Genomic DNA, 21,326 nt, shown 5'->3' on the forward strand with positions numbered 1-21,326 from the left:
ATAAACAGAAGTTTACAAAAAAAATCAATGCTGTGTTCAATAAACAGAAGTTTACAAATAATAATAATGATAATAAAAATAATCAATGCTGTGTTCAATAAACATAAGTTTACAAAAAATAATAATAAAAATAATCAATGCTGTGTTCAATAAACAGAAGTTTACAAAAAAATAATCAATGCTGTGTTCAATAAACATAAGTTTACAAAAAATAATAATAAAAATAATCAATGCTGTGTTCAATAAACAGAAGTTTACAAAAACATAATCAATGCTGTGTTCAATAAACATAAGTTTACAAATAATAATAATAAAAATAATCAATGCTGTGTTCAATAAACAGAAGTTTAGGAAAAAAAATCAATGCTGTGTTCAATAAACAGAAGTTCACAAAAAATTATAATAAAAATAATCAATGCTGTGTTCAATAAACAGAAGTTTACAAAAAATAATAATAAAAATAATCAATGCTGTGTTCAATAAACAGAAGTTTACAAAAATAATAATAATAATAATTAATGTTGATGGGGAGAGTGAATTTCAAGTGTCCCCCTTTTTGTTGTCAGTCCCCTCCATACAGCTCAGGAAGTTACGACTCCATTAAGACAGAAGTGACAGAAGTCAGCGGCTGCGCAGAGGACCTATCGGCGGGCAGAGCTGCGGCTGTGGATGACGATGACGACGACGACCACGAAGATAACGACCGCATCACAGACACGGAGGGGCTGGACCCTGAGCGTCTGAAAGCTTTTAATGTGAGTTACAGGACATAAAGCTCGGTGCTAGATCATGCCGGGGAAACCAAACTCCCGCAGTCACCGGAGAGAAAGGTGCCGGTGTTGTGCCGAGATGGGTCCCCCGTCGCATAATGCCCGCCCTGGACTGAGCAGGCACCGTGCAGTACGGAGCACAAAGGAGCTGCCGAAAATCTCAGAAGATGAACAGCTGTACACGGCGCCTGCGCAATCAACACTGCATTGCCCCACACGCCGCCGCACTCTCGACGCTCGTGCAACTCTGCAAGGGGCGGGGGATGCATACAGAAGAGGCCGCATGCTGGGCAGAACTCATACGATGGGGGTGGATTTCTCAAAGGGGCGGATGTATTATTGAGAAGCGTGTAAGGGGCGGATCTATTATTGAGAAGCGTGTAAGGGGCGGATGTATTATTGAGAAGCGTGTAAGGGGCGGATGTATTATTGAGAAGCGTGTAAGGGGCGGATGTATTATTGAGAAGCGTGTAAGGGGAGGATGTATTATTGAGAAGCGTGTAAGGGGCGCATGTATTATTGAGAAGCGTGTAAGGGGCGCATGTATTATTGAGAAGCGTGTAAGGGGCGGATGTATTATTGAGAAGCGTGTAAGGGGCGGATGTATTATTGAGAAGCGTGTAAGGGGCGGATGTATTATTGAGAAGCGTGTAAGGGGAGGATGTATTATTGAGAAGCGTGTAAGGGGCGCATGTATTATTGAGAAGCGTGTAAGGGGCGCATGTATTATTGAGAAGCGTGTAAGGGGCGGATGTATTATTGAGAAGCGTGTAAGGGGCGGATGTATTATTGAGAAGCATGTAAGGGGCGCATGTATTATTGAGAAGCGTGTAAGGGGCGCATGTATTATTGAGAAGCGTGTAAGGGGCGGATGTATTAATTGAGAAGCGTGTAAGGGGCGGATGTATTAATTGAGAAGCGTGTAAGGGGCGGATGTATTAATTGAGAAGCGTGTAAGGGGCGGATGTATTAATTGAGAAGCGTGTAAGGGGCGGATGTATTAATTGAGAAGCGTGTAAGGGGCGGATGTATTATTGAGAAGCGTGTAAGGGGCAGATTTATTATTGAGAAGCGTGTAAGGGGCGGATGTATTATTGAGAAGCGTGTAAGGGGCGGATGTATTATTGAGAAGCGTGTAAGGGGCGGATTTATTATTGAGAAGTGTGTAAGGGGCGGATGTATTATTGAGAAGCGCGTAAGGGGCGCATGTATTATTGAGAAGCGTGTAAGGGGCGGATGTATTATTGAGAAGCGCGTAAGGGGCGGATGTATTATTGAGAAGCGTGTAAGGGGCAGATGTATTATTGAGAAGTGTGTAAGGGGCGGATGTATTATTGAGAAGCGTGTAAGGGGCGGTTGTATTATTCAGAAGCGTGTAAGGGGCGGATGTATTATTGAGAAGCGTGTAAGGGGCGGATGTATTATTGAGAAGGTGTAAGGGGCGGATGTTTTATTGAGAAGCGTGTAAGGGGCGGATGTATTATTGAGAAGCGTGTAAGGGGCGGATGTATTATTGAGAAGCGTGTAAGGGGCAGATGTATTATTGAGAAGTGTGTAAGGGGCGGATGTATTATTGAGAAGCGTGTAAGGGGCGGTTGTATTATTCAGAAGCGTGTAAGGGGCGGATGTATTATTGAGAAGGTGTAAGGGGCGGATGTTTTATTGAGAAGCGTGTAAGGGGCGGATGTATTATTGAGAAGCGTGTAAGGGGCGGATGTATTATTGAGAAGCGTGTAAGGGGCGGATGTATTATTGAGAAGCGTGTAAGGGGCAGATGTATTATTGAGAAGTGTGTAAGGGGCGGATGTATTATTGAGAAGCGTGTAAGGGGCGGTTGTATTATTCAGAAGCGTGTAAGGGGCGGATGTATTATTGAGAAGCGTGTAAGGGGCGGATGTATTATTGAGAAGGTGTAAGGGGCGGATGTTTTATTGAGAAGCGTGTAAGGGGCGGATGTATTATTGAGAAGGTGTAAGGGGCGGATGTTTTATTGAGAAGCGTGTAAGGGGCGGATGTATTATTGAGAAGCGTGGAAGGGGCGGATGCCTACAGAGCACGCCGTATTTTGCAAAGACGTGTCGTTTATTGAGAAAACCACCCCCAACTTATCAGCTCTGCCCATCATTATTTGGCCCCAAAAATAAATCTGCGATTTAAAAAAAAAAACTTGATTCACGATTCAAATCAAGTTTTTTTTCCCTGATGAACACCGCGCCGGTCCTACGTTTTTAGTCAAGGCCAAGGCCAATCCTGGGAAACGGCCACAGATTAGGCCGAAGCCGCGGCCTCGCCTAAAAAAATCCTGGCCGCAGCTCGCCGCGATCCTGGGAAAAGGCCGCAAGCGGTGCCCGGCCTTGCGACCTTTTCCCAGGATCGCGGCGAGCTGCGGGCTGGATTTTTTAGGCGAGGCCGCGGCTTGAAAAATGCACTGGTTACTGTGAAAATGACACTGGCAGTGAAGGGTTCTTACTGTAGGGGGGCGTGGCTTGCTGTGACACGTCACTGTTCGTGTTCCCGATGACAGGGAATGCGATCAGTGACAGTGTCACTAGGCCGAACGGGGAGATGTTGTGTTTACACTAACATCTCCCCGTTCTATCTCTCCGTGAGACGATCGCGGTTATGCCCGCGGCGTTCGAGTCCGCGGGACCCGCGTCCACGCAGATCGCGGCGGGCGCATGTGCGTCCACAACAACCGCTTCTAAAGGGGAGGTATATATACGTCCTTCTGCCTGCCCGTGCCATTCTGCAGACATATATCTGCGTGCGCAACGCGGTGCGGTATCGCAAAAAAAATGGCCTGGTCATTAAGGGGGCAAATCCTTCCAGTCCTTAATTAGATCACGGTGGGCGCACGCGCGCCCGCAACAACCGCTTCTTAAAGGGGACGTACAGGTACGTCCTTTTGCCTGCCCTTGCCATGCTGCAGACGTATATCTGCGTGCGGTGGGCGGTTAAAGAAGCTGCGGACTGCACATTCGCCGGTGACGTCACTACAGTTTGCAGGACGGATTATGAAGAAAGAGTAAGTAAAATTTCACAGGCAGCCATCAGCTGCCACTACTATGCAGATTGTAATGAGCTAAAGTTGTAGTGGAGGGTGTCCAAAAAAGTCTTCCTGTGTCCTTCAAAATAAGACTTTTGCACTCACCGGAAGATCTTTTTTTTAGTAGTTTCTTCCCTCTGTTTATTATCAGTACTGCTTTGCTAATAAACTGAGGTAGGGCGGTAGTAGAAGTGGCTATCCTGGGCTAGCCTACGTTTTTTTTGCCTTTGTCAAATCCTCCAGTAGGTGGCAGTATAACCCCCAAGGTTAAAGTCTTCCTTCGTTCCTACACAGACACCAGATCATGGGCCAGATCCACATACCTTTACACCTGCGCCGCATTTCAGAGATACGCTACGCCGCCGTAACTTTTCCGGCTTTGGTTCGAATCCTGAAAGCTTGCGCGCCGAAAGTTACGGCGGCGTAGTGTATCTCTCGGCGCGTAATTCAAATCGGCGGGTAGGGGGCGTGATTCATTTAAATGAAGCGCGTCCCCGCGCCAAATGAACTGCGCATGCATCATTCCAAAATTTCCCGCCGTGCTTTGCGCGAAATTACGTCGCAACAACGTAATTTTTTGTACTTAGACGTGAGTTACGTCCATCCCTATTCACGGAGGACTTACGCAAAAAAAAAAAAATTCAAATTTCGACGCGGGAACGACAACCATACTTTAACATGGCAAGTCTATCTATACGCCTCAAAATAGCGGCCCAGATTCAGAGAGCAATTGCGCCTGCGTAACCATAGTTACGCAGCGCAATTGCTGACTTGCTCCGGTGTTACGAATGCTCCTGATTCAGGAACATCGTAACGCCGACTGCAGCCTAAAATCTGCGTGGCATAAGGCTCTTATGCCACGCAGATTTTAGGCTGCATTCTTGCGATGACCGCTAGGGGGCGCTCCCATTGTGCAAAGTGTATAGTATGCAAATTGCATACTAACATCGATTCACAATGTTGCGCGGGCCCTGCGTACGCAAGTTACGGAGTTTCCGTACGGCGTCTTTAGCGTAAGGCTGCCCCTTCTAATAGTAGGGGCAGCCAATGCTAAAGTGTTCCCGCGTCGTGAAATTTGAATTTCACGTAGTTTGCGTAAGTGATTCGTGAATGGCGCTGGACGCCATTCACGTTCACTTGGAAGCAAATGACGTCCTTGCGACGTCATTTGCCGCAATGCACGTCGGGAAAGTTTCCCGACGGAGCATGCGCTCTACGCTCGGCGCGGGAGCGCGCCTAATTTAAATGATTCCCGCCCCCTGCGGGATCATTTACATTAGGCGCCCTTACGCAGGGCAATTTTAAAGAGCGCACACGCAATTTACGGAGCTCCTGCTCCGTGAATCGCGCGCAGCGCAGTAAATTTGCGGGGGCGCAGGGCAAAAACGCTGCCCCGTGCCTCCGTAAAAAAGGGGCAAATTCTACCTGAATCTGGGCCACCAGCTTTAACTATACGCCGGAAAAAGCAGACTAGAGACGACGTAAGAGAATCCGCGTACGTTCGTGGATCGTCGGAAAAAGCTCATTTGCATACTCGACGCGGAAAACGACGCAAACTCCACCCAGCGGACGCTGAAGTAAATGCATATGCGATCCGAAGGCGTACGAAGCCGTACGCCTGTCGGATCGAACCCAGATGCCATCGTATCTTGGTTTGAGAATTCAAACTAAAGATACGACGCGTGAAATTTGAAAGAACGCCGGCGTATCAGTAGATACGCCGGCGTACTTGCTCTGTGGATCTGCCCCAAAGGGTTTTATGGTGAGTACACAAATCGTATTTTTACACAAAGGCTCGTAATTGTTTTAAAATTGCATTAGTGTTATTTATGTGGCCATTATAGAAACTTATAGCAACTTGGTGATGTTCTTCCGTAAAAAACGGAATGCCCGCTGGCGTCAGCCGTCTTAATAAATGGCGTTTTTTTCCCCATCTACTGAACACCAGATGTTTGTGCGCCTCTTTGTGGACGAGAACCTGGACCGCATGGTCCCCATCTCCAAGCAACCCAAGGAAAAGATACAGGCCATCATCGAGTCGTGCAGCCGCCAGTTCCCAGAATTCCAAGAACGCGCCAGGAAGCGCATCCGCACCTACCTGAAGTCCTGCCGGCGCATGAAGAAGAACGGCATGGAGATGGTGAGGCCGGATGCTCTCAGGGTCTGTGTGAGTTCCCCGGCGTACAATTCTCTGTGTGTCTTTGTTATGGACTCGAGTGATTTGCGTCTCTCACAATTTGTGTGACTTTGTGAATGTCGTGCCAATGTACAGAGCAAAACATGCACCCCTTCCATCTGTATACAGTGTACACCCATAGACCAGAGCAATTTATACATTTCCACTATGGGCCTATTTATTTGGCAATAACTTAAAGGGGTTGTAAAGCTTTGTGTTTTTTCACCTAAACGCATTCTATGCATTAAGGTGAAAAAACATCCGATGCCTACAAGGCCCCCCGGTTTACTTACCCGAGCCCTCGAAAGTCCCGCGTCGTGAACGCGCCGGCTACTCGCCCCTGTCTTCAGGCTGTTCTCAGCTCTTCATTGGATGATTGATAGCAACGCAGCCATTGGCTGTCAATCTAATCAATGACGTGGCGCGATGAGGGGGCGGGGCTGAGTGATACAGTCTGTGGCTATAGCCGCCGGCTGTATCACGGGAGCGCGCCCGCAAGCTAACCCCCATGGGAGAGCGCTTCCCATGAAGGGGGTTGGCTCTTGCGGGGAGGAGCCGAGACAGCCGTCGAGGCAATGCTGTATCCTGGCCTAGGCCAACAAGGCCCAGGCCTAGGGCAGCACTTTGCAGGGGGGCAGCACGGACAGTGTCCCCGCCGGCTTGTGCTACACTGTTGGGCAAATTAGTTTAGCGCCCCATAAATCGGCCGCTCTGCAACTGTGGGGGGGGGGGGCATCGCTTCTAATTTTTTACCATCCCTGTCCCATTGTAGAGATTTCCCTTCACTTCTTGTCCCATAGCCAAACAGGAAGTGAGAGGAAATCTATGCAAATTAAGGGAACACATCGCCAACCCGCCCCCCCCCCCCCGCCCCCAGGCCATCAGAACTAGTGTCCCCACTTGAAAATTTCAGGGTGGGTCTTAAAATGCAAGGGGTGTGGCCTTGACAGGAAGGGGTGGGTCATATTTAAATTAGGGGGTGCACGAGTTTAGTCAGGCCTAGGGCAGCACAAAACCTAAATACACCCCTGCGTCGAGGGACCCCAGAAGACGAGGATCGGGGGCCACTCTGTGCAAAACGAGCTGCACAGTGAAGGTAAGTATGACATGTTTATTTAAAAAAAAAAAAAAAAACCTTTACAACTCCTTTAACCACTTCAGCCACCGGAAGGATTTTCCCACTTCCTGACCAGGCCATTTTTTTGTGATTCGGCACTGCGTCGCTTAAACTGACAATTGCGCGGTCGTGCGACGCTGTACCCATACAAAATTTAAGTCCTTTTTTCCTTACAAATAGAGCTTTCTTTTGGTGGTAATTGATCACCTCTGCGATTTTTATTTTTTGCGCTGTAAACAAAAATGGAGCGATAGTTTTTTAAAAAAAACCAATATTTTTTACTTTTTGCGATAATAAATATCCCCAAAAAAGATATAAACATTTTTTTTTTTCAGGTGTACTGCCTGTACCCCCCTGATTGCGGCCCTGGGAATAGTACACCATTGTTGGTGTCATTGGAAGGAGTAGTGCACCATTGTTGGTGTCAGTGGGAGGAGTAGTGCACCATTGTTGGTGTCAGTGGGTGGAGTAGTGCACCATTGTTGGTCTCAGTGGGAGGAGTAGCACACTATTGTTGGTGTCAGTGGGAGGAGTAGTACACCATTGTTGGTGTCAGTGGGTGGAGTAGTGCACCATTGTTGGTGTCAGTGGGTGGAGTAGTGCACCATTGTTGGTGTCAGTGGAAGGAGTAGTACACCATTGTTGGTGTCAGTGGGTGGAGTAGCACACCATTGTTGGTGTCAGTGGGTGGAGTAGCACACCATTGTTGGTGTCAGTGGGAGGAGTAGTGCACCATTGTTGTTGTCAGTGGATGGAGTAGTGCACCATTGTTGGTGTCAGTGGGTGGAGTAGTGCACCATTGTTGGTGTCAGTGGGAGGAGTAGTGCACCATTGTTGGTGTCAGTGGGTGGAGTAGCACACCATTGTTGGTGTCAGTGGGTGGAGTAGTGCACCATTGTTGGTGTCAGTGGGAGGAGTAGTGCACCATTGTTGGTGTCAGTGGGAGGAGTAGTGCACCATTGTTGGTGTCAGTGGGAGGAGTAGCGCACCATTGTTGGTGTCAGTGGATGGAGTAGTGCACCATTGTTGGTGTCAGTGGATGGAGTAGTGCACCATTGTTGGTGTCAGTGGGTGGAGTAGTGCACCATTGTTGGTGTCAGTGGGTGGAGTAGCACACCATTGTTGGTGTCAGTGGGAGGAGTAGCGCACCATTGTTGGTGTCAGTGGGAGGAGTAGTGCACCATTGTTGGTGTCAGTGGGTGGAGTAGTGCACCATTGTTGGTCTCAGTGGGAGGAGTAGCACACTATTGTTGGTGTCAGTGGGAGGAGTAGTGCACCATTGTTGGTGTCAGTGGAAGGAGTAGTACACCATTGTTGGTGTCAGTGGGTGGAGTAGCACACCATTGTTGGTGTCAGTGGGTGGAGTAGTGCACCATTGTTGGTGTCAGTGGGTGGAGTAGTGCACCATTGTTGGTGTCAGTGGGTGGAGTAGCACACCATTGTTGGTGTCAGTGGGTGGAGTAGCGCACCATTGTTGGTGTCAGTGGATGGAGTAGTGCACCATTGTTGGTGTCAGTGGGTGGAGTAGTGCACCATTGTTGGTGTCAGTGGGTGGAGTAGCACACCATTGTTGGTGTCAGTGGGAGGAGTAGCGCACCATTGTTGGTGTCAGTGGGAGGAGTAGTGCACCATTGTTGGTGTCATTGGGAGGAGTAGTGAATGTGCTTTTTGAATGTCAGACTCGTGATGTCATATGGAGCACCAGCCAGTCCTACAAACCACATCACGGCGGGTCATATCCCAAAGGAGCTGACAATCTAATGCCCCACCACAGTCATAGAGAAGCCGTATTGGTATGAGAACATGTCTCTAGTGGAATTTACAGAGCTAGGGGAAAGACACTCAAATCCGAACACCACATCCCGTATATAGAAACTAAAAAAGAAGAGGGAAGAAGGGCAACAAACCCTGGGACTTTATACAGTGTCCAAATGATGTGGGTAGAAATACAGTAACAGCATTTGGAGTTTCAATTTTTATTATAAAAAAACAAGCACAGGTTAAAAACCATCCATATGTAACACATGACACTTTAGCCAAACGCATACAAGGCTGCAGTAAAATCGCTCGACATGTTTCGCCGCCGAAAAAGCCTTACGCAAAAGACGTAAAAAACGAACGCCGGGCGCACGTACGTTTGTGAATCGACGTAACTAGGTAATTTGCATATTCTACGCCGAAAACAACGGAAGCGCCACCTAGCGGCCAGTGTGAGAATGCACCCAAGATACGACGGCGTAATTGAATTACGCCGGTCGGATCTTAGGCTAATGTCGGCGTATCTAGCTTTCTGAATGCAGAAAGTAGATACGCCGGCGCAGCTTTGAATTTACGCGTCGTATCTATGGATACGCCGGCGTAATTCTTTGCTGAATCTAGCCCCTAGTGTGAATCGCCAGATAGAGCAGAGAGAGCTTACCTATTGGCAGTCTGGATGATTCATGGACAGAGGGGTTAGGGGGTTAGAGTCCGGGTCAGGGTTTCCCATTGAAGAATATGGCTAGGACTCAGGAATTGGAACAGGGACCTCCCCCAGTGGTCAAAGGTCAGAAGGCGGGTTCCCAGAGGTCAAAGTTTACAGGGCGTGGCTGACCCACCCCCACCAAAGTGTACCGCCTACCCCAACTAAGTCGGGGAATGAACAAGTCGTCGAATGAACAAGTCGGGGTAAGCGTCTTGCGTCTGTCATGAGTTTTGACAGGGATCGCAGCATTTGCCGCGCTCTTAAATACCTCCCATCCCGGCGGCGTCTGACATCACCGCCGGGATACGGACGTGACGTGGAGACACGAGGTGCGCATGCGTGACCCACACATCAGCAAGGGGGAGCCGATCGCATATTAGAACGAATGAGTTTACAGGTCCGGCACATACCAAGTGATGTACGGGAAACCACAAAGGTCATTTTTATAATAAAAATGTAAACCCCCAAATGCTGTTACTGTAGTCCTACCCAAATCAGTTGGACGCTGTATAAAGTTCCAGGGTTTGTTACCCTTCTTTTTTATGTCTCTAGTGGAAATTAGAACCACAGCTGCGGTGCTTCTTCCTGGTAAGATGTGTTAGTGGCAGGTATAGTTCATGTTCGGGGTCTGTCTCCTTTGTGTGTGATATCTCTCACTCGTCTCTCATACTCAATGCTGATTGTGTTTCCAGGCCAGGCCGACTCCGCCTCATCTAACCTCAGCCATGGCGGAGAACATTCTGGCGGCAGCCTGCGAGAGCGAATCCAGAAAAGCCGCCAAAAGGATGAGACTAGAAGTTTATCAGTCCGCTCAGGTAATGTACCCCCCCCCCCCCCCCCCGGTCCCTGGAAGTATTGGAAAAGACTGTGTAGACGTGTATAGGATGTGTGTTGTCGGTAATCTGAGAACACCTTTTCTTATCAGTTTGTAAAGCACAAGAGGTGTTCCCAACCACACCCACTGCAAGCCTCATTCTGCCTCTCGCAAACAGAACGCTTTCTCACGGTATGACCAATGCTTGGCTTAGAATTGTGAATCTGATTGGTGATCCATCATACAGAGAGGAAGGGGCGTGGATTCAGGAAGCAGACCCACCCACATCACATGCAAGGAGCTGTGTGGAATCTGCCTGCTGTGCATTTCACAGAAATCCGTTCCTGCTCAGTTGGATGTATTTCAGTATAGTTACAGTGTTCCCTGGTATAACAAGTCACATACTTCTTCCGTTATATTGTTCTGGGAAAGTGACAGCTGCAGTCCGGTTGGTGTACGGGACGCGGATTCTTCTTCAGCTTTTATTGAGCACGTTTTATATTCCAGGTGGATGGAGTTATGCTGTGGTCATGGCTCTTCTCATTCCTCCCTCTCCCATCTGTATATCTTTTTATTTCATTCAGCCAGTGGTGCTGAATGAGAGAAATCTCCCAGTGTAAAATTTCCACTGATCTCATTTTCTTCTCTCCAATCTATCACTCTTCTCTTCTGTTCCCTTTCCTTCCCTTCTCTTCCCTTCCCTCCTCTCCTCTTCTGTTCTCCTCTTCTCTTAAATGTTCTCCTCTCTTCTCTTCATTCCTTCCCTCCAAACTCTGCCTCTCCCCTCCTCTCTCTTGTCCTCCCCTCCTCTCCATTGTTCTCCCCTCCTCTCCATTGTTCTCCCCTCCTCTCCATTGTTCTCCCCTCCTCTCTCTTGTCCTCCCCTCCTCTCTCTTGTCCTCCCCTCTTCTCTCTTGTCCTCCCCTCCTCTCTCTTGTCCTCCCCTCCTCTCCATTGTCCTCCCCTCCTCTCTCTTGTCCCCCCCCTCCTCTCCCTTGTCCTCCTCTCTCTTGTCCTCCCCTCCTCTCTCTTGTCCTCCCCTCCTCTCTCTTGTCCCCCCCCCTCCTCTCCCTTGTCCTCCTCTCTCTTGTCTTCCCCTCCTCTCTCTTGTCCTCCCCTCCTCTCTCTTGTCCACCCCTCCTCTCCCTTATCCTCCCCTCATCTCACTTATCCTCCCCTCCTCTCTCTTGTCCTCCCCTCCTCTCTCTTGTCCCCCCCTCCTCTCCCTTGTCCTCCTCTCTCTTGTCCTCCCCTCCTCTCTCTTGTCTTCCCCTCCTCTCCCTTGTCCTCCCCTCCTCTCTCTTGTCCACCCCTCCTCTCCCTTATCCTCCCCTCCTCTCTCTTGTCCTCCCCTCCTCTCTCTTGTCCACCCCTCCTCTCCCTTATCCTCCCCTCATCTCCCTTATCCTCCCCTCCTCTCTCTTGTCCTCCCCTCCTCTCTCTTGTCCCCCCCTCCTCTCCCTTGTCCTCCTCTCTCTTGTCCTCCCCTCCTCTCTCTTGTCCTCCCCTCCTCTCTCTTGTCCTCCCCTCCTCTCCCTTATCCTCCCCTCCTCTCTCTTGTCCTCCCCTCCTCTCTCTTGTCCTCCCCTCCTCTCCCTTATCCTCCCCTCCTCTCTTTTGTCCTCCCCTCCTCTCTCTTGTTTTCCCCTCCTCTCTCTTGTCCTCCCCTCCTCTCCCTTGTCCTCCCCTCTTCTCTCTTGTCCTCCCCTCCTCTCCCCTATCCTCCCCTTCTCCACCCTCCTCTTCCCTTCTTTTTTCTTCTCTTCCCTTCTTCTTTTCTGTCCTCTTCACTTCTATTTCTCCTCTTCTTTCTTCATTTCTTCTCTTCTCTCTTCATTTCTTTCCCTCCTCTTCTCTCTTCATTGCTTTCCTCCCAACACTGGCTCCCCTTCTCTCCTGGCCTGGCCTCTCCCCTCCCCTCTTCTCTCTTCATTCCTTCCCTCCCAACACTGGCACTTTTCTTCACTCTTCTCTTTTCTCTCCGCTCTTCTCTTTTCTCTCCACTCTTCTCTATTCATTCCTTCACTCCTCTATTCATTCCTTCCCTCCCTCCCGACACTGTCTCGTTTCTTCTCTACTCCTCTCCTTTTTTCTCTTCTCCTCTTCGCTCTTCATTCCTTCCCTCCCAATACTGGCTCTTCTCTTCACTATACTCTCTCCACTCCTCTCATCTTCTCTATTCATTCCTTCTTGCCTCTTCTCTATTCATTCCTTCCCTCCTGACACTGTCTCGTTTCTTCTTCTTCTTCTTCTTCTTCTTCTTCTTCTTCTTCTTCTTCTTCTTCTTCTTCTTCTTCTTCTTCTTCTTCTTCTTCTTCTTCTTTTCTCTACTTTTCTCCTCTTTTCTCCTCTCCTCTTCCCTCTTTATTCCTTCCCTCCCAACGATGGCTGCTCTCTTCACTTTTCTCTTCTATTCACTTTTCTCTTCTCTTTACTGTTCTCTTTTCCCTCCTCTCCTCTTCTCTTCTCTTCTCTCCTCGCCTCTCTTCATTCCTTCCCTCCTAACACTGGCTATACAACTCAATATGGCGTCTGGTCACATTGTGCCCTTCTATCCCCCCCCAGGAAGAGAATGTTTCCTTAGAGAAGACTTCCAGCCTCTCACAATCCACCTACACTCTGCCGGCGACCAACTTTGCCCAGGATCCCGTCTATGTGAATGGAAGTCTTCACTACACTTATCGCGGTTACGGGTCCGTTGGAGGCAACCTGGCGCCTCCCACCTCACTGCAAACTGGAAACCACTGCAATGGTATGTTATACCCACATGCAATAATCATCAGATGGACATTATCATATGGAGGGTGATAAGGTGTTTCTGTAGGGTAGATGTTATATGTGTACTATTATATTTGTGTACTTAAAGTGGAACTAAACCTAAAGGTTTAACCGTTTTCCAAAACTGTTACATTCAAGCCATGCCATGGATAATACCTGTCACAGTTGCTTCTGTTCTCAGTTAAACTGTCAAGCCATCAAATGGTTGGTATCATAACTGATCACATGGGCAGCACCGTGACTAATGCAGATCAAACAGAGGGTAAGATGGCAGCTGCCTTTGCTGTAAAGCATAGGAGGGTTTAGTTCCACTTGAATAATGTGACCAGTGAGGTTATTTTTATCCTTCCACAGCTAATAATGGCTCCAGCTTTGACATTGTTCTGTCCCTTGAAACAGGTCCAACTGATCTCAGCATGAAGTCTGTGGCTTCTGGCAGCACCCACTCCAACTCCTCCAACCGGGCAATGCCGTGCGCCCAGCTCAGCCCCACCGAGATCGGAGCAGTGCGACAGCTGATCGCCGGGTATCGAGAGTCGGCCGCCTTCCTTCTGCGCTCAGCCGATGAACTGGAGAATTTAATATTGCAGCAGAATTGACCAGAACCCTCGGGCCCGGACCTCGACCTCTCACTCTACAGACTGAGAGAAGACAGCGAGGTGCCTCCGCCCCCCTCCCCCCTCCTTTTCCCAAGACAGTCGCAGACACTGAACTTGCTCACTGAGCAGGAGCCATATTTTATCTCCCGCTGGGCAATCGGAAGAACGCTGTCCCTGCGCTTACTGCGCTCTACTGATAGAACGAGCTCCGCCCAGCGGCGGGATGGACGTCAATCACATATTTATTGAGATAAGGATTTCTTCTTTTATTAATTTATTTTTCTGAATTTTTTTTTTTTTCATTTGTACAATATATTCGTGTTTGTATGTGTGTAAGTGGACCCATCAACTAACCAGAGCGAAGTCGTTTTGTAGGCCAGTAGGTGGCATTTCCAAGAAAAAGGTGCAGCCCCCCCAGGCCCACATCACGGCCTCTGCTCTGTAAAGGTGACAGGTACACCTTGAAGAACTCTACCATCCAATGGTCATTCCATCTCTTCCCAGCGTCCAAGGCCGTTTTTGGCTTTGGGCTGGATCCATTCCACTACGCCATTCTTTTTCGAGGTCCACTTCGACATTCCACCATATACATTGTGAGCACTCCTCTCTAGGAGCAAGGGGGAGGCCATTTTCTTTACTGTCCTTGTCTCCTTCCCTCGCTCTCTGAGACCTTCCATCACCTTTTTTGGACCATACCATTCCACACTCAAAACAGGTGACGTCACACTAAATCGGGCTAAGCAACGACTGAAATACCTCCTTCATTCCTCTTTCCACCTCTCATCCACCGGGGCTGCTGAATCATGTTAACACACTAACATTCGCTTATTGCTGCTATCGATCGCCTTTTTTTCAGGTAAAAACTCAGCCGCCCCCCACCCCCTTCCTCTCTTGACCACGAGACCTCTCTTTTTCCTTGCACGTCCGTTCTTACAGGTGTTTTTTGCACAGAACCTAACAAATACCTTGTTTTTTCAACTGCACACAACTCAGGCGGACAACCGGCTCAATCCTCAACCTGAACCTTTTTGGTTCGGACCTCACTTTACAGCTCTCTCTCTCTGTCCCGATGAACCAACCACTGTCTCCGTTTTTTTTGGTCCACCTCATTTCAGAACATTCCATTTGAAGTCGCCATACCCTCCTCTGCTTGTTATATAATCCATGTTTTTTTTTTTGTTAAGTGTTTTCTTGTAAAGCCATTCCTCCTGCTATCGTCCTTTATATTCACATCAAGTCGAGCACTTTGCAACTAATCGTTTTTTTTTTTCCCCCTCTAGGGTGATTCAGGAACTTTGTAGGACTCTATGTAACTAAGGTAGTCCTCAACTGCAAGCTGCATTGTGTGCGGTGACTGTGGATTTACAGCTTTTAGCGGCATCGCTTCTGTCGGTCGTGTAGCTTTTATCATGGCTGTCCTCACGCGGAGGATACGCCGGTAGCGTGAGTCTCCGCTAAGCACTTGGTGAACCTTTTTTTTTTTTTTTTTTTTACCAGACCGACCTCATCTTCAAATCGGTCAGGACTTTCTGTCTTTGTAGGTGGGGTTTGATGCACTGACAACAGAACAAGACCCGGCAGCCTTTTTATTTCTTCTTTTTGTATAATTTTTTTCGTGGTGCTTTTAATTCTTTTACTATTATTACTTTGTCTTAGCTGAACACACGTTCCTTCCGACAGCTTTAATTGCGGTGAACGCGTGCGTTTTTTTAAGTTTTTTTTTTTTTGTCAATTCCAATTTCGGACTACGAGTGTCCTGTTTACATATATGGATGCCCCAGCTCTCTTGCAAGGGGACTGGAGGGGGCGCTCCTCTCCATACTGAAAGCCACAGGTACACCCACCCCCCCCAATGGCAAACAGCGGCGCCTTTGAAAAGAAGCGCGTGATTCACTTTACTCCCACTGACTCAGGTAGAAAGGAAGTCACACTTGATGACTACTGGGTTTACGGACTGGCTTTCGAAAGTTATGGGATCCGCCCCCTTTTTAATCCGCAAAAAGGTTTTGGCCAGGTGAGGCCACGCCCGCGTTGGCTTGGAATGCATGGATTGGCCAAGTTACGGTCTACCTATGACTATATAGTGTGAGGGCCCACCTGATTGGATATATAACCTCACACCACACAAAGACTAAGCTACACTGGCAGTTTTAATTGAGCGTGTTCCATTGGAAAGCTTTAAAATTATGAGATTAAAAATCTAATGTACGGGATGTGCTATCGGTGTCGGCTAAGGGTGGTCTTCTGGATGATACCTCCACACTAGCATGAGCCTGTCACCTGGCACACAAATACTGCATCATCTTGTAGAATGAAGATATCACTTCTCATCCTGTGACAATAGTAGCTGGGGTGGGTACACTCATGGCAGCAGATGGGGGAAGACCTCTTCCTCAGGGTCTTGGGTGGCTATGGAGGGTTCCACCAAACACTTGGAAAGAGGTTTTGGATGGAATTTTTCTGCTATATTGTGGACGGGTTGACTTTAAGGGGGTGTCATCATTAGTCTCTAGGGTTGTAGTGCATTTCATTGCTGGATAGGGGTACAGGTGACTGAGGCGCACCTAAGATCAGTGCCGGGTGGGGGTACACCCAAAACATTCCACAGCAATCAAAGTCCATCCAGCATTGGTGGGAGTGGGTGAAGACACCAGTGTAGAGCCAAGTTCACAGTTCTGCCCCCCACCCGAAACATCCCACAGCAATCAAAGTCCATCCAGCATTGGTGGGAGTGGGTGAAGACACCAGTGTAGAGCCAAGTTCCCAGTTCTGCCCCCCACCCAAAACTTTCCACAGTAATCAAAGTCCATCTAGCATTGGTGGGAGTGGGTGAAGACACCAGTGTAGACCAAAGTTCCTAGCTCTAACCCCCCACCACCACCACCAGTCATTTCCATGGGTTCCAACTGGGTAGACTTTCGGATGGACTTTTTTCTCCTATATTGTGTGAAGATTGGCTTTAAAAGGGTGTCATCCTAGCATTGTAGTGCATTTCAGTGCCGGGTAGGGGTACAGGTGACTGACGGCACCTAAAATCGGTTCTGGGTGGGGGTACACTCAGCAGTCAAAGCCCATCCAGCATTGGTAATGAGTGAAGGCACCAGTGTGGACCTAAGCCCTCTCCCCCCACCTAAAACATCTCACGGCATTCAAAGCCCATCCAGCATGAAAGTTAGTGAGGACACCAGTGTAAACCCAAGTTCCTAGCTCTGAACCCCCCAAAAACATCCCACAGCAATCAAAGTCCCATCCAGCATTGGTGGGAGTGGGTGAAGATACCAGTGTAGAGCCAAGTTCCCAGTTCTGTCCCCCGCCCTATCTACCACACAAAACATCCCTCAGCACCCAAAGCCCATTGGTGGAAATGAGTGAAGGCACCAGTGTAGAGCCAAGTTCCCAGCTCTGCTCCTCTACCCAAAACATCCCACGGCATTCAAAGTCCTTCCAGCATTGGTAGGAGTGGGTGAAGGCCCAGTGTAGATCCAAGTTCCTAGCTCTTAACCTCACCCCCCCCCCTTTCCTTACACACACACCAGTAATTTCCTTGGGTTTCAATGGGGTTTTTAACAGATTTACTTTCGGGTGGACTTTTTTCTCCTATATTGTGTGAAGGTTGGCTTTAAGGGTATGTCATCACTAGTCTCTAGCATTGTAGTGAATTTCAGTGCCGGGTAGAGGTGCAGGTGATTGGCGATCACTTAAAGTCGGTGTTGGTTGGGGGTACACCCAAAACATCATCCCACGGCATCCAAAGTCCATCCAGCACTGGTGGGAGTGGGGAAAGACACCAGTGTAGACCCAAGTTCCCAGCTCCCCCCCCCCCCAAACATACACACTAGTAATTTCAATGGGTTCCAGTAGGGTTTTAGGGCAGACCTGTATTCTCTGGGATAGGTAGAAAGGCTGAAATATCTACCTTTCCTGGTGGCTACCTTCAGCGCGTGGACTTGGTCATATGATCTTCGCTGTAGGGTATAACCAGCCAATCTGAATTCTACAGAAAATAAAAAAAATAAGCACAACGGGGATATCAGCAAACGGTTGTCCTTTTATTAATCATGGTGGATAAAAGCCATAAGAAATTCCAGCACGTTTCGTCCGCTTAACGTCCAAGCAGCCAAAATGCATTGGGATTTCTCATGGCTGTTATCCACCATGTTTAATAAAGGATGACCATTTGCTGATATTACCGTAGTGCCGGCTCTTTTCTGACGATTGTACATTATTGGAAGTTTACAAAGACCTTCCAGCCAAAGCTGGAGCTTTTTAGAGCTTTTTAGCTTCAATCTGGAAACTGATCCTCCCTTGTGGCAGGAGGTCACATGACCAAGTTGCTTAAGAGACCTGTGGTCAGCACTGCTGGGAGCGCAGCATTTTCCCCAGTCAATATTTCAGTTCTGGGATTTTTGTTCCATGGATGCTAAATTGTGATTCCAGCTGAAGGAGAATGCCTGTGGGTAACTCCGCTAAAAACAATAGATAACACGTATATACGAGTTGTTGGTGCTCCTCCCCCCCCCCCTGATTTGTAGAATTGAATGGAAGATCCCTCAAGAGTTTTTTTTTTAGCAGCGAGATTGTATTCGAAACAAGTAACAATTAATTTCTATAAAATTTTGTATTTATTTAACGTATCACAATATCAAGAAAATGTATAAGCATGGATACATAGGAGTCGTAAAAAGTCGTAAAAAGCAATTCTGGTCATGACATAAAAAAAAACCCACAGAACTCATCAGCAGTGGGAAAAATACACATGAATTCAAATTGTAAGATGTGAAATTTCACATAATATCCCTACGCGTTTCGACCTGTTTGGTTAACGGTCTTCTTCAGGAGAATTTATTCTATGCGAGAAAGATTTGTGGATTATACTGTCTATAAATACTCCGCTATAAAGTGTCTGCTCATATAAAGTGGCTGCTCATATCTGTCAGCTCTGAGGTTTTCTTTGTAAGCCTCTAAAGAGAACCTGTGAATTTTTTGTTATTATATACCCGTCTTAATTAAAACCGCCTCTGTAGCTCAGTTTGATGCCACTTCAGAAGGCCTCATTCCTTTGCACTGCCGTGCCGTTCCCGCCACCTCCCTGCACTCCGTAGCCCCTCTTCCTTTTCTTTGCACTCCTAAAGAGCCCCCCCCCCCCCCAAAAAAAAACTACAGCTGCACTTGGTTCTTATAAGCAAATGAGGCAAATTCAAGAAAAAAAACTAAAAAAAAAAACGTAATATATATAATATATTAAAGAATGATATTTATTGTCCTCATGCTTTCTTTTATCGGTAAATGTGATTTTTAATTATTATAATTTGTAGAATGTTTTTTTATTCTCTTTTATCCTATAGGATGTGATGTGTTTAGCAGACAGATTCCCCTTGTTCCTCTTTTTACAGACACTACCAGGCGCTCTATGACACATACAAATAAAAAAAAAAGGAAAAAACCCAAATGGTGTTATTATTAAAAAAAAAAAAAACGCAAAAGTGCACTGACTTGCCACAAAGTGGAATTTTTGTTTTATTTTTATTTCCCTTTTTAATATGTATGTCATATGTAAAAGGCTAACTAATGATTAAACGCCCACCGCATAATAAAACTATACCACCTTTCACTTGGAGTCTGCTCAGTCTCTCTCGTTCATGGAGGTCGTCGGGGATCAGATGGTAAAAAGACAATTGCATGGGGAGTAATGGGTGTCCAACATAAAGTGTCCGAATATTAAGGCCTACTACAGTGAGGGGGAAAAAAGTATTCGATCCCCATATTCTTAAAGAATTTACGCCGCGTATCAGCAGATACGCCGACGTAAGTCCGATTCTAAGGCCGTCCTATGTTTAAGTGTATTCTCAAACTGAGATACACTTAAACATGCCTAAGATACGACGGCCTGCACCGTTGTATCTTAGGCTGCAATATCTACGCTGACCGCTAGGTGGCGTTTCCTTTGCGGTCAGCGTAGATTATGCAAATGACTAGTCACGCCGATTCTCTAATGTACGCTTGCCCGTCGTAGTGATTTTACGTCGTTTCCGTAAGCGATACGCGGCGTAAATATAAAGATGCCCCCTAGGTGGCGTACTCAATGTTAAGTATGGCCGTCGTTCCCGCGTCGAAATTTTAAAAAATTTAACGTCGTTTGTGTAAGTCGTCCGTGAATGGCGATGGACGCCATTTACGTTACCGTCAAAACAAATGACGTCCGTGAGACGTCATTTAGCGCAATGCACGTCGGGTAATTTACCCGACGGAGCATGCGCATTACGATCGGCGCGGGAGCGCGCCTAATTTAAATGATCCACGCCCCCTACCAGGATCATTTGAATTAGGAGTGCTTGCGCGGGTGGACTTTACGCTACGCCGCCGCAAGTTTACAGGTAAGTGGTTTGGGAATCAGGCACTTGTCAGTTAAATTTGCGGCGGAGTAACGTAAAGGACATACGTTACGCCGCCGGAGATATCTAAGAATATGGCCCATTATACTTACCTCCACTGTGCGGCTTGTTTTGCACACAGTGGCCCCGATCCTCCTCTTCTAGGGTCCCTCGGTGGCTGTCTTGGCCCCCCCCCCCCGCAAGAGCTTTCCACCTGCATGTGAGCGAACATGGTGGAAAGCTCTTGCGGGAGCGCTCCCGTGATACAGTGGCGGCTATATCCGCCGACTGTATCACTCGGCCCCGCCCCTCGGCGTGTCAAGTCATTGGATGTTATTGACAGCAGTGCCAGCCAATGGCTGCGCTGCTTTCAATCCATCCAGTGTAGCCAATCAACAGACAGGCTGGGAACCGAAGAGGATGACGGGTGCGGGACTTTCAAGGGGTCAGGTAAGTAAAACGGGGGCTCGGGGGGGGGGGGCGGTACTGCCGGATGTTTTTTCACCTTGATGCATAGGATGCATTAAAGTGAAAAAACATTTACCTTTACAACCCCTTTAAAAGGAGTGCTCTTAATCTCAGCTTGTTACCTGTATAAAATATACCTGTCCACAGAAGCAATCAATCAGATTCCAATCTCTCCACCATGGTGGCCAAGACCAAAGATCTGTCCAAGGATGTCAGGGACAAGACTGTAGACCTACACAAGGCTGGAATGGGCTACAAGACCATCGCCAAGCAGCTTGGTGAGAGGGTGACAACAGTTGGTGCGATTATTTGCAAATGGAAGGAACACAAAATAACTAGTGGCGTCTGGCGTTTTTTTAAAAGTCCTGTGTGCATGAGCCCTAAACAGTTGAGAGGTATTAGGACCCCTCTTATTGCTGTCTGTGCCCCCATTAGGGAGATTCACCCCCTCTATTTGTCCTGTTTACTGTTATCACTGAAAGTGAGTGGAAGTGAAAAACAATTACAAATTTTGGGTTGCCACTAGAGGGAGGGATTTTTCTTCTCACTTCCTGTTTTTGGCTGTGGGACAGGAAGTGAAGAGAAATCTTCCCAATAGGACACTAAATAAACTGACTTAACCCTCCCTTGTGGCACATTTACACTTGCTTTGCTCTCTGAAGAGAAATCTGGGTTCAGATCGCTCTTCACAGAGCATTTGATGGGCTGTGAGGAGGTGTTCAA

General features: G+C 47.7%; 1 protein-coding gene across 2 annotated transcripts in view; it reads left to right on the forward strand.

Annotated features, from left to right (window-relative positions):
- Positions 1–19,375, forward strand: part of NOL4L (nucleolar protein 4 like) — a 31,893-nt gene extending 12,518 nt beyond the window's left edge. The window contains exons 4-8 of one of the 2 annotated variants that reach the window (XM_040331409.1): positions 567–755; positions 5,765–5,983; positions 10,266–10,388; positions 12,953–13,139; positions 13,565–19,375. In XM_040331409.1, the coding sequence (XP_040187343.1) occupies positions 567–755; positions 5,765–5,983; positions 10,266–10,388; positions 12,953–13,139; positions 13,565–13,764 (918 nt within the window). In that variant the 3' untranslated portion in view covers positions 13,765–19,375. The remainder of the gene's footprint in view (positions 1–566; positions 756–5,764; positions 5,984–10,265; positions 10,389–12,952; positions 13,140–13,564) is intronic. The other variant, XM_040331410.1, reaches the window with a different exon arrangement.
- The last annotated feature ends 1,951 nt before the right edge of the window (positions 19,376–21,326 follow it).

The sequence above is a fragment of the Rana temporaria genome, chromosome 12 (assembly GCF_905171775.1).
Source record: "Rana temporaria chromosome 12, aRanTem1.1, whole genome shotgun sequence".
Classification (NCBI taxonomy): Eukaryota; Metazoa; Chordata; class Amphibia; order Anura; family Ranidae; genus Rana; species Rana temporaria.